At 38.7% G+C, this 14,053-nt stretch overlaps 1 protein-coding gene across 1 annotated transcript; it reads left to right on the top strand.

Annotated features, from left to right (window-relative positions):
• Nucleotides 1-2,367: 2,367 nt before the first annotated feature.
• PLAU (plasminogen activator, urokinase) lies at nucleotides 2,368-13,398 on the top strand. The gene is made up of 11 exons (XM_019502387.1): nucleotides 2,368-2,498; nucleotides 4,129-4,254; nucleotides 5,140-5,197; nucleotides 5,379-5,483; nucleotides 6,614-6,788; nucleotides 7,539-7,636; nucleotides 8,294-8,489; nucleotides 9,493-9,635; nucleotides 10,276-10,416; nucleotides 11,178-11,326; nucleotides 12,043-13,398. The coding sequence occupies exons 2-11, from the start codon at nucleotides 4,195-4,197 to the stop codon at nucleotides 12,229-12,231; spliced, it is 1,314 nt and encodes a 437-aa protein (XP_019357932.1). The 5' UTR covers nucleotides 2,368-2,498; nucleotides 4,129-4,194; the 3' UTR covers nucleotides 12,232-13,398.
• The last annotated feature ends 655 nt before the right edge of the window (nucleotides 13,399-14,053 follow it).

The following is a 14,053-nucleotide window of genomic DNA, read 5'->3' as shown; positions in this document are numbered from 1 at the left end:
TCCTTTCAACTAAAAAAAAAGAAAATTTTGAAGACATTTTCAACAGAATTCAGGCCTCTTCTTTGAACAAGTTTGAATTCAAAGGCTGGAGTGGGAACAGATATTTGCATAGTGCTACAAAATACATCTTCTCCTATCTCTAGAAACAGAGCTGGAGCTCCATCTATCTGTTGCACAACTTCAGGCCCATTAAATCACATCGACAGTGACTTCCCTAAGACTATATTGGTAACTAGGGATGAACCAACACTATATCAGTGAGAATATTGGAATTCTATTAGACTAAGGGAGATGAGGTAGGATAGACAAGTAAATTTATGATAAAATATGTTTAAGAACACCCTATAGTAAATTAAGCCCATTTCAGAAGTAATTCTAACTACATTTAATTTTCCTTTTCTAATATTACAATAGCATTGAGCTTTTATCAGACAAGGAAGATGGATTGGATTAGAGGTCTAAGTCTTCTCTTCATCCACAACAGCATGTGTTTTAAGGTTATGTAGTTTAAATGTAATTCTATGGTTATTAGTAGTTCAAGACATGTAGGTGTGTCCTATTAAGGAGGAATCAATTTTTATCACTTCACTGGCCAGAGGGCTTTTACATTAGGGAAACATTTAGCTCAAGGACTGCTAAAACATCTTAAAACAAGGCATTTTAAGTTCTACAGGGAATGGAAGAGAAGGGATTTCTACTTTATCCTACTTTTCCCCAACTGTTCTAAATGTTATATGAAAAATATGCAAGTGAATCAGTATTCTTAATTTTCTCTAAAATTTAAAGTAAATGTTTCCATAATTTATACAACAGATAATTCAACTGAAGCCAACAGGCTGCATAACTATTATATCTTGGTACAGTTTGGCCCATTTTCTACTTTTGGTAACAGCTCTGTATTATCAAGATGGACTAAGTATTCTCCTTTACATTGGTATCTTTTATCACCATGACAAGAGATAGAAGTGGTTTTACTGAAATTTAGAAAGTACTGGTTGGTTTTCTATTTTTGAGTCTCCAAATTAATCTATTCAATTTATTTCTTTCTATTCAGTAACCATAAACTCTACTTGCTTGCAAAATCAAAGCAACTGTCCCAATACTAGCTTCCAGAGATGGATAAAGAACTGAGAGCATGTTTGACCGCTACATGAACCTCTAACAAGGCAAGTATTTGTTACGGAAGCCAAAGCAGAGAGTTTGTTTGAACTCTATTTTGCTCTCTGTCATTGCTTCTTCACACAGATGCTGCCATTCATTATCCCACAAAACAGATGCTCCAGACCCAGTCCTGTAAGGGACATTTCATCAGCTGTTCTTGTACTCCTGTGTTAGTGACACCCCCAAACCATTTTCAAGGATGGATCTTCACATGACAAGAGGATCAAAGGATCTTCACATCAAAAAGGAACTCTTTGTATGCTGGTAGGCTACCTATCATATCCACAGAACTCTTTGGTTCATATATAGATCAACCCCTCAGGACATGCCCATGTTTTCACCTGTTAAAGAGGTAGTTAGCTGTGTTAGTCTGAAATCAGGCAGAAGGTGGAGTACTTCAGCAGTGAATAAGAGGCTATGCAATATTTCTCTGGACAATGTATTACTCTATAGGAAATGGCAAATAGCTTTGGATAGGATAAAAAATTATTTCCATTCCCTGAATTCTATGATCTAACCATTTCAGCTCAAGTAATGCATTTTGTTAACCCACATTTTACCTTCCTGAGTTTCAGTTAGAGATGGTACTCTTCACCTATGTTCTAAAAACTCGTTCAGTGCTCTTGGCACATAAAACATGCCTGATGTCCCCTAACAATGTCAGTATTTCACCAGAAGAAATGATTTTCCTTAATGTATGGGGTTAAATTTTGCTCTGGTCCACAAGAGGGCACCCACAGATGGTAAAGAATTTTAGGTTCCTGTACTATGGTAGGGTTTATAGAAACATGTAACTGCTTGATTAATGCTGTTACATACTGTTTTAACCCCTCGGTGTTCTTCTCCATTCCAGTAAGATTTTTATTGACTGTCACCAGACACATAAAGATAAGGAACTCATGAAGACCAAACTATGAATATGGTGAATTTTACCTCTTATATTATGAATTATTTGCTTCTCCCCCACACCACTGAAACTATAGTAAGTAGCATTTAGAATTCCCCTCCTGAGTAATTCAGAGGTTTCTGTTTGCAGAGAGTTAAACATGCACTTTTCTTAATTCTCCTAGTGGTGAAAAGATTAAGGCAATATAAACCTACACTGCTGTGGTCATCAAAAAGGAATGCTTGACTGACAAGAGCCAACCAATCACAATTCAGGCTAAGGGTTTAAATAGTGATGTGCTTCCTCTGCAGAACAGTGGGAATCTGTGGTGAGCTTGGATTGCTAAAGAGTCTCCAGCTCTAAGGCTGCTGCTGTAACAGCACAGAGCACTGCAAGCCTTTGGCACTGTCAGGTCAGAACACGGCAAGCCTGCAGCATTGTTAGTGAACTGGTAAGTACCATACCTTTAAAATCCAGTTGTATTTTACAGGCACACACTGTCCTCGTGGCATTGTAAAATTGATGTCTTTTTCAAAAGCCTATAGGAAAAGCTGCATTTTTGCAAAGCTGATTTTGATTGCTAGGTTTACATTCCAAACATTGTATAATGCAACCTCCCACAGCCTATAACGTTGTGTTATTAGTGGTGTTGAAGAATTGGATTTCCTAAATTCTGTTTGCAAATAAATGACCGGTTGTTTTAATGTGTTAAAAACTGCAGACTACAAATCCAGATTGCAGATTTATTGCTCTGCTAAACCATTTTCAATCTAAATGAATTTGAGAAATGCATATATCTATATATCTGAGACACATGTTGTTTTCTAGCACTGTTTAACCAGCACTGCTTATAGTTTAGGTTCTTTCAGCATTTAGACATCCCTTTTGGACATTTATCCCTTGTTTTTGTTACTCCAGGAATACAATTTTTGTTGCAGGAAAAAATTTACATTCCACTTAATTGAACTGACTTGCTTTAGAAACATGAAAACCAGTTACTTCTTTGTCTTTGAAAAACAATTCAAAATTGGCTTGGAAAAGCAGTCTATTATCGGCAGATTGCCATTGACATCAGGCAAGCTGGCCTTTGCTACATGCGCACAGTCCTTCTGGCTGACAGAGGCAATTGCATCTGCAAAACCAGGACAGAATATGTCCAAAGTCTTTTTACTTACTAGCTTTCAAAACTCCAAATAAATGGAGAAAAAGCAAACGTCAGATTTAGATGGTACCTTAATGAAGTGGTCATTTTTTTTCCCTGTGCTCAGCATCCACAGTTCATATCCAGGGCAATGTAAGTACTTAAATAAGACATGAGCTCTTATGAAACTCTGCCCTGCTCCCATGGTTGATGGGCACTTTTGAAAAGTCTTATCATGAACTACTACCATCCCTTCAAAATAGATAACAAACCTGAACTGCAACCAAGTAACCTTGTCATCACATTCCTTACAACTCTACATCGGCGTGATAGTAGAATAACAAGGGAGCTCTCCATTCTACCCTCTGCTTTTTAAATTGAAGTTACAAAAATCAGTAATATTACTTTGCACCAATGCTTGAAAAGAGGATGCAAAATAATATTAATTTTGATACCTGAATTGACCAAAGCAAGATGTTTCAAGGTACATTTTGCAATGAAATTCTTTATGCCCCCTTTCTAGTTTTTTTGCAAGTCTGTGGAAAGTGAAATCAGAACGTGTCCTTTTTTTGGAGTCACCTATATATTGAATTGCCTGTACAAGTGTTTTTTCTACAAGAGTTGCTCACTGTAGACTTGCTCAGCTTCCATATCTATATCCAACTGCAAAACGGAGAAACTTTTCAGCTTCAGGAAAGGGGCTAGGCAAAAATTCAAATTGACACGGTAGCTATGTTTTAAAGTAAAAAACAATAAGCACTCTTTTGGCCTGTAAAAATGAAGGGCAAATAGTTGTACAAAGTCACTGCCTTTACTTCTTCTTCTAATTAATAGTACCATGATTTGTGATGAAGTCAAGCACATGAATAAAGACAAAATAAAGAAAGTAACCTGGCCCTCCAAGCCACAACACGCTTCTAAGCTCCATTTTTATTTTCAGAAACAAACTCCCCACCAAAAACCGCAGATAAGAGAAGAGGAACTAAACCAGACCTTACCCAAAACCATGAAGTCACTTGCCATCATCTCAGTAATGCTGGGCATGCTTGTCACAGGACTAGACTCTGTAAGTTTTGAAATATGCAGGGCCACCCACTCATAGCAGCTATTGTTTACCTCCTTTATTGACCATAACCAATAACTTCTCCTTTCATCTCTGAACTTGGCCTATTATTAGAATTCTACTTTCTAATGCTTGCAAACAACTGGCTTTATCTGATGGCATGACTGTATTTTGAACTTGTTTGTTATTTCCATCTACCTTTCTTCTACTTATGGTGAAAAGGAAACACTAAAGTGGTCTTCCGGAGAGACCTTAAATAGTTATTAGAAAGGTGCAGACAGGATTTTTTCCTCTTACTTTGTTTTTCTTAATACTAATCCAGTCACAGAACCTCAGTTTCTAGGAGGTCACTGAGATTTATCAGAGGGCAGTAATATAGTCTCCCCCCGAATGCCCTAGTTCAGGGGTAGGCAACCCCCAGCATGGGAGCCAGAGTACCACACACAGACATTTTACTTGGCACATGTTCTTTGGTGCAGATGGCAGGGAAGGGGCCAGAGCTGAACTGCAGAAACAAAGATTGGGGCCCTCCTGGCTCCCCCGCCATGTGATCCTGGCACTCCAACATCTTACAAGTCAAGGCTGTGGGTGTTTTTGGCACTCTGCCCAAAAACACTGCCAACCCCTGCCTTAGGTAGCCATTTGGGTTTGGCTTGTGGGACTGCTTAAGGCTTTCCAAGAAGAACTGCAATTATAATGTTGAGTCAATGAATTGAAATTCAGGTGTGCTTATCAATCAGCTGCATGTGTGCTGCTCAAGACTGCAGGTGTAGATCCAGGAATAGGTCTACATGCATATGCTTCAGAGACACAGACATAAATAATACAACAGTTTAAAAGAAAATATTCCATAACCAAAAAAAAACTTCTATTTTTTTCTCCCTTTAGGTTTGGAATAGACAGAAATTGTACGACTTACCCAGCAAACACAAATTGAGACACAAAGGTAAATACTTGCCACTTCTACTTTTATAGCCTAAAACTAGTTGTTGCACAGTAAGTGCACATAGCACAAGACAGAACACATTCCTTTTGGATATTTATATACTAAATGTGCAGCCTTCAACTACACATTTTGGAACTATTGACAAATTGTAACCTTGCTTATTGATGTCTTCTGTTAACAGATTGTAATTGTCTGAATGGAGGAACTTGCATTTCCTATACACTCTTTTCCAGGATTAGCCGTTGCTCATGTCCAAATGGATATAGAGGGAATCACTGTGAAATAGGTAAGGTGGAATAGTTCCTATCCCAGTCTAGATTCCTCCTCCTTCCTAACACTCATTTTCTGAATTTACAAGTTATTACCTCTTTTTTGTGTACCAATAAAGAAGGCCTCTAGATTGGTATCTATTACTAATACACAGGAGAAAGAAGCAATGCCAAAACATCAGAACACTGACTGTCAACCATTGAGTACATTTGAGGGATGCCTCAAGTCCAAAAAGGCTGAGAATCACTGTATTAGAATAAAGGTAGTTAGCACTTCTGGTTCTTTTCCCTACTTCTTGAAGGTCATGACCTCTCCAATTCAGTTTCCCACTTTGTAAGATACACTCTGTAGCTAGGAACAGAAACTACACATAAATTAATACAAGTGATCTGAAACAGGTTCAAATCTGTAGCACAACAGAAGTTCACTTTCAAAATGGCTGAAACTCGTTTAAGATAAACCTGGGCATATGTAGCATCAGACTTAACTGATTTAGATTAAATTGGTTTATTGAACTTCTGTCCCAGATCCACTCTAGATTCAAGTTAACTCACAGTCCCCCAGCATCCCAGAATACTTTGTACCACCCCACCACCGACAAGGTAGGTGAGCTAGCCTTGGCCAAAGCTGTCTGCAGCAGCCGAGCAGGGAGGCCTGCTTTAGTGTCCCCCTTCCCCCACCCCGGCCTCCAGCCTGGGCCACTGCAGGCATGTGGCTGCATTTCCAGAATCAAAAGTGAATGTCTGTTCACTTCTTTATCAGTCCAATCTATATAACTTAGACTAACCTGTGAAGACTGAATTGATTCAGCCTCAAGATTTTTGACTGTCTTTACTTAGCCTGTTTGTTTGGAATGTTTCTCCAGAGGTTTTGGGAGACTTTGTTAGCTAGGTGAAGTAGGCTGAGATTCTTAAATAAAGGGTAATATAAGCCTGAAAATTAGGTATATATTTGATACCAAAACCCCTAGACCTTAGTGAAAAATTATAATGAATGCACACACATATGCAGAATTGTGTATGCAGAATGTTGCAACCATCTGACATTTTAGACCAATCAATCTTTTTCTTATTGGAAGGGCTACATGGCTTATTTTTTACTGTTAACAATCCCAAACAGGCTGCCAACTTTATATTCATATTTCAGACTCTGAAACGCGATGTTTTAATGAAAATGGTCAAGACTATAGAGGAACGGTGTCTGAGTGCGAGTACAACAAAGAATGTTTGTCATGGGACTCTCCCTCATTACTTAGGAGACCCTACAATGCAAACATGAGGGATGCTCTGCAGCTTGGACTGGGCAAACACAACTACTGCAGGTACAATAATGAAACAGTTACTAAGTGCTATCACACACACTCTTCAGCCCCAAAGTTCCTGTAATAATGGTATATATTCAGTGAAATGCCAGGAGCTTCAAAGAGCTACTTGCTAAAATTGGATTGCAAATATTTGGGTAAATTGTGCAAACTACCTAGTCTCCAGATCTTCCACTGAAATTAATGGTATTTGGGGACTCTTGGCATTTTGCAGAAGTGGCCCTTTAAAGAGAAGAACCAATGCAACTATTACAGAGAAGGTGGAGATGGGCTTTTCTCCATGACTATAAGGGTCAAGAGTAGAAGCAATGGCCTCAAGATTTAGCAGGGGAAATTTAGGTTGGCAATTAGGAGAGATTTTCTGCCTATAAGGGAGTTAAGCATTGGAACAGGCTACATAGAAAAAATGGAATCTCCATTGTTGGAAGTTTTCAAGAGCAGGTTAGGCAGACACTTGGCTGGGAGGTTTTAGTCAGGGATGATCCTGCCTTGAGTAGGGGGCTGGATTAGTTGACATTGTGAAGTCCTTCCAGCCCTACTTTCCTATGATCCTATGAATTAATAAAATTAATGAGCTATTAGTTTTTGTTATCAGACATTTACTATTATCCTTCTGTGAAGTAACTCCTTTAATATATTTTTTCAATAGAAGAGCTCTGATAATTCTTGTTGAGGGATGTTAGGCTTTTATTGAGTCATTAGTATTTAGTAGTCATAGTGAACAAATGATTTTTCTTTCTCATTCTCCAGAAATCCAGATGGAAGATCTAAACCGTGGTGTTATGTTAAGAAAGGGTTCCAGATCGTGCCACACGTTTGTAATATACAAATGTGTCACAGTGACACAGGTAAGCTAGCACTTACTTTAATCGTACTCTGGTTTACTTTATACATGTACTTTTGACAGGAAGTGTGGAACTTCAAACTGGAGAGTTTTAGCATGTGTGAGGACCGAATTCTGTTGTTACACTCTTAGGGGATTTATACATGAGCGCCCCAGGGGGTGGGGAGAAGGAAGGGGACTTTAAAGAGCCTGGAACATCACATGTATCAGCATCCCTGCACTGAAATGGCAGTGGGGGCGCTTTATCTAAAGCTTGTTGAACAAGGTTTAGTTAAAGCACCTCTGCTGCCATTTTTCAGTGCAGGATGCTGATACATGTGATGCTGGAGTCTGCTGGAGCACAGTAATTACTATACTCTAGCAGACTCAATTAATCAAGTCTGTTTTGAAGCACTGTAATTACTGTGTGTCAGAGCAGCCATGCTGCACATGTATAGGTGCCCTCTATGCTCAAATATCTTCTGTTGATAAACTAAAGGCAGAAACACCATATAACATGTGCCGCTTAAAATTAACATCTTCATAAGGGCTGGATGGTATAAGTGTGAACACCATCTTGACATTTTCATGACTCACTATTTTTTATTTTCAGCACGTGGACAGGTGATTGGCTGCCATACTATAAGTGCATTTGAAAAAAAGATTTTCCTTTATTTTACAGGGCCTACATGTGGCCAAAGGAGACAGACCAAGTACTACAAAATCGTTAGCGGGACAACTGCAAAGATAGAGTCTCAGCCTTGGATAGGTACCATCTATCATTATTCAAAGAAAGCAGCTGAGAATCAGTTTGTGTGTGGTGGCAGTCTCATCCACCCTTGCTGGTTGCTTACTGCAGCACACTGCTTCCAAAAAGAGTAAGTGTCAGCATTAATGCTCCTTTTGCTATTTCCACTTTTCTTAGCTTGACCTCTTAGGGCAATGGCCATTTACTTAAACATAACACAGCAGTAACTGTCAACAAATTTGCTCTTTTAAGCAATGCCAAGAGGACATATATTAAGATTAAGCCACAGAAAGCCTAAATCTTCCATGTCATAATAAAATAGGAACGGTGTGACAGAGTGGACCTACCAGGTTATAACTTAAAAAAAACAAATTCAGGTGGAAATTTACAATAACTTTAAGCCAGGATTTTTTGTGGCTCAGCTCTTCTCAAAACTTGTTTTCAACTTGCCTGTCATCTACCATCTTCACAGAATACTTCATGGGAAGCTGGCTGATAACATAGTGTCAGTTCCCCTGGGATTTAAGGTGCTTCAAGAGGGCTCATTACCAAGAAGAGGCTAAAGATTTTAGAAAAAAACAAGAGAGCTAGTTAGAAATAGATTGAGGATGGGGTTTTATCAAAGTATGTGTGGGGATCTGAATACTCATTCTTTTCAAATGGAGAATTGGGAATCTCCACTCTTTAGAACAGAGGGGGACAACTTTTTTTGCAGGTGTGCCATAAATTAACCACACCTTTCCTGAGTGCCACTCGGATCCTCTTCCCCTTCCTAATCTGCTGCTCTGCTTCCTGCCCTGTACTCCTTGCCCAATGTGCTCCTGTGCCATCTGTTTCTTGCCCTACCTGCTGCTGAGTTTTCTGCTCAGGCCCCTAGTCTTGTGGCAAGTGAGCCAGAGTTTGGACACCCCTACCATAGGAAATACTTAGGCTCAGACTTTCACAGTGACCTAATCTGCTATACCATATAAGCAATTAGAGAAGTAACCATATGCATGTTATGAAACAGGAATAGGAAGACAAATGTTCACATAACTAAGGCTTGACCCACATTATGAATAAAATTTAACAAACCTTGCTCATGTTTTCAGAAGCCGAATATCTTTATGTCTTCTTCTTTATCTTCCATCCAGGATAAACCCATCAGAATATACAGTTATTCTTGGAAAATCCCAGCTGAATTCCACTGATAAAAAAGAACAGAAGTTTCAGGTGAAAAGAATAATCACTCATCCACGATTTTCAGATGAGTCAGGCGGTTATGAGAATGATATTGGTAAGTGCCATCTAAAACACATCTCTCAAAACTGGAGTCTAATGTATTATTGTCACATAAGGAGAAAGAAGCTGTTTAAGTTAAAGTAAGGAGAGAGAGAATTAGGTCTATATCAGGCAAGAAATCCCTCTTGTACCAGCCAGCATTTTATCAGAACAGATTTAGTTGTTTTGCACTTGCTACCCAGTTCCACACACCCTGGCCCCCTTCAGGAAAAAAAAAAGGCACATTCTGTTTTTCACTGATCCAGGCTTAAAGTTGAAGTTTTAATAACAGGTGCTTAAGTCAGGGTGTGACTCAGTTGCTGTGTGTGGTTTAATGTGTTACACACACATTGCTAACCCTGGTATCCTGTCAAAGAACAATTGAGAAAAGATTCACCTGGCTAGTAGGGTCTCATTTCCATCCATGAGAAGTCTATTTCTCAGAGTTTTGTCATTCATTATCATGCAGGTAATTGAAAGTGAAGGCTGGAAAGCTTACCAGTTTCAACTTGACAAAGATGGAGTTGGGACCAAAAAATATCCCAGCTATGACTCAGGCCCTATGATTGTATGATAGAATTTGTGTATAAGTATAGCATTTATTATGAATATTTCCTATACAACATTAAGTGCACCCTCTGATTTTGTTTGTTTAGCTTTGATGAAAATACAGTCAGCATCTGGGCAATGTGCAGTTGAATCTGAATATGTCAAAATTGTTTGTTTGCCACCTGAAAACCTGGAACTAAGGGACAACACCCAATGTGAAGTTTCTGGCTATGGGAAACAAGATAACTGTAAGTAAATTGCTCCACTTCTCAAACTTGTATTCATGGAATGAGGGCTATGAGACTAATCAGACTTGGGAATCTGTTGTACCTCTTACTTTAGGTTTGGTGCATAAAGGACCAAGTATTACTCTGTGCTATATAAAAGGCCAGGTGTCACTGTCACTTTTTCTTTTTAAATACAAATAAAAAACCTTGGTTAGGGGATTTTTTTAATCACTTGAGAAAAGAGCAGGGCAAGCTGGCACACAGTTTGAGCATGATATAGTGGAAACACAGTCTCTTAATATTGTTAATATAGATAGAACTATATATTTCCTCTACGTAATCTATCTTGATCCCAAAATTCAGAAGTAACAGTGTTCCTTACACTCTGCCACTGCAGTAACCCATACGCTGTGTGGTATTACTCCCTACTGCCATATACCAAGATAAATTTTCATCTCTCCCATCATGATGTTGATGTTGGGCACTTCATACTTGGCAGAATGCTGAAATAGAATTCTTAACAGAAATAAAGAGCATCATAAAATCTAAACATGGAAATTGAAGGAGACTATAAAGAGCCATGGCTGGCATTTTTAAAGGGGTTACTTCACCTGGAGCCTATTGCCATGAGTTACTTTGAAAATCCTAGGCTATGAACAACTACAGTTTATGTACAGAAAAATAGACAGAATAGGAATATGTCTTGTGTAGTACATCTGCACAAAAAATGGCATTAGAATTTTTGGAAAAGGCCTGTCTCAACTAGTTCCTGTTGTTTGCAGTTGACTATTTCTACTCTCAAATACTGAAGTCAGCCAATGTGAACTTACTATCACAATCTCTGTGCCGGGATAAATACTACAAAGACTATAAAATTACCAGAAACATGGTCTGTGCTGGGGATATTCACTGGAAAGTCGATGCCTGCAAGGTAAGAGTGGTTATATATTTTTTTTCAAACTACTTCTGAGAGAGAGTCCTTGCAGAATACACTACTAAAACCCTAAGTCATGCATTTTTAGAGCCAGAAATTGTGGTGTTCCTTCATGTAAACACGATATCTCTGTAATTGATTAAGTATGCCCTGCAATAGCCAGACATGGCTCAAAAAAGATTTTGAATGGAGCAGGGAAAGCAAAACTTTCCCCTACACCTCTGTCCAGTATGTGGAAGAAGGGAGCAGCTGCACTTTTCAATGGCTATGATTGCAGCCTTAAGTCTACGACAGCTTCAACTACTACTGTATTCCTACAGCTGTTGAAACAGTGGTTGGTAGATCCCTTTGCCTCCCTCAAACGCAGCTCTGCAGAGATGTGGTAGGAGATGGGTTCACAGAGGTGCACTGCCTTTGCACAGGCACCTCACACAAAGTGGATGGGCCTTCCCTGACCTTAAATGAGGGAGCAGAACCAGCTTTTAGCTGCATATCTCCTATAGAGTTAATTGCACATCTCCTGTAGAGTTAATTGCACATTATATTTGATAAGCAAAATAGTTCATTGTAAAGGAACCCCACAATTTAATCCTGATTCAAATGTTCCATTATTTTAAACAATATAAGAAACTTACCTGTAAGAGAGAGATGCTATAATGAAAGTTTTTTATGCTCAGAAAACCAAACACAATCTGTTGTATTTGCATTTTCAGGGAGATTCCGGTGGCCCTCTTGTCTGTGAACACAATGGCAGCATGACTCTGTATGGGATTGTCAGCTGGGGAATTGGCTGCGCTCAGGAAAACAGGCCTGGAGTCTACACCAGAGTCACCCAGTATATTCCTTGGATTGAGTCTGAGATGAATGGAATCCATTTCAAAGGCCATGTCCTCTCCAAATAAGTGATCTTTTCTTGAGGCCTGGATCCAAAGCAGGAAGTCTGAGCACTTCTGTCACACAAATGGGACTGAACCATGTATCGATGCAGTACATTGAAACCCTGAGTGTTAGTTTGGAGACTACTTGTGTGGGTTCCTCTCAAGTTTGCTTTAAAAATGCTTCACATCAGCATATCTGAAGCAGATAGACTACTGCTATGTCCACTGCTGTGGATTACCTGGAAATCATTCCATAGGAAACTAACTTTTAAATAATAAGTATTTCCAAGCACGGTACTGTAAGTTACCTCCCTACTTTATATGAGAACTAATATTAGTCTTTTGCAAGTATCTGTAAAGTTTTATCACTCAGTAACTTATTCATTTTATTTCAACTTTTTGAAAAAGTGTTTATTTTGTATGTGCCTTTGTTCTAAAACAACTATTGTTTTAGTTTAACCTACTGAAGAACATGAGGATATGAGCATTAGCAGCCTAATACAGCTGAACCCATATTCAAACAGTGAACTAGGTCTCATGTATCAGAACAGAGTTGTGTCACTGTACTGTCATGTATTGAGTGAAATTCTGGTCAGAAAAAAACAAATCTCTACTTAGAATGAAGCGATATTTGGCATGTGGGCCCAATCTTGTAAACCTTATACATGCTGAATGCTCAGTAACATTACTGGTGGTCATGTCTTGGTAAGATAACTCTAAGGACATTCCAGTTAACTGAGCACAGTACAGGAAACCAAACTGTTATAGAAAACCCTAAGTGGCTTTCAGACCCAATCCACAAATGTTTTGTCCTGACCCTTCCAATATCAATGTATGTCCATATGTGCACTGATTATAGGTTTAGATGTTGTCAGGTGTTTGGGGTGAGGGGCAAGTTATTATATGTTCCTTTCATTTCTGGCCAAGTTCTGCCCTCAAGTGCCTGTCCACTGTATGCTACAGGTATGTAAGATGCCAGAACTTAGCCCCATTCATGTAGATAAGGGTGTTTGAGAGCTACCTCTTTCCCAGAGATTTATTATAAGCCTGTTAATTTTATTTTTAACTGTTTTTTAATTATTTGTAATATTTGTATGGAGGCTGGAACCTCAACTGTTATTTAATTTTTTTATCTTTTTTTAACTTATTGTTCAGGGAGGTGAAAACTCTTAATAAAAATGGCTAATCTTATGTGGATGTTTCAATCCCTTTTCTCTGCAAAAGGCATGGCTTGAATGGAGGAACAGGAACTAAGAACTCCTAAAATCTTAGTCTTCCTGTTCAAGTAATTTGTGCCAAATAATACTGAGGAGGGATGATTTCAGTCCTGCACAGGCAGGCTATTTAATGATTATGACCTCTGTATGATCTTCCTTCAGTTAAACAAAACCAGTGTTCTTCTGCAGCATGCAGAGGAAGGGTTGATGCAGCAAATTGTACAATAAGTCAAAAGGAAATAAGTTCCTTCCTTCCTGAATCTGCAGTATAAAGCTGCTGTAGCTGTAAGATGGGGGAGGGTAGACACAAAATTTAGTCCAAGAAAAAAAAAGTCTACTAAGAAAATATATAGTGTAACCCTAAAGCCAATAAAATTTCTCATTTCTTTCAAGCTTATATTAGCTGACATTTGCATACACTTCTGCCCTCTAGAGCTGTAGTTCTTAATATTTTTAGATTCAAGATCCCCCTTGTTGGCTTCAAGTCACCCCTGATTAGACTCAAGGCACACCTCAAAAATAGAGCTTTAGCTTTCACTCATTTTTTGACTATGGAACAATGATAGAGCAATTCTTCTGTTGTAAAGAACTCAAAAAACCCAAACAACCCCCCCCCCCCCAAAAAAAAA

This window comes from Gavialis gangeticus, unplaced genomic scaffold, assembly GCF_001723915.1.
Source record: "Gavialis gangeticus isolate Ggan-Ray unplaced genomic scaffold, GavGan_comp1, whole genome shotgun sequence".
In the NCBI taxonomy this organism is placed as follows: Eukaryota; Metazoa; Chordata; order Crocodylia; family Gavialidae; genus Gavialis; species Gavialis gangeticus.
This window is presented reverse-complemented; position numbering and strand designations above follow the sequence as displayed.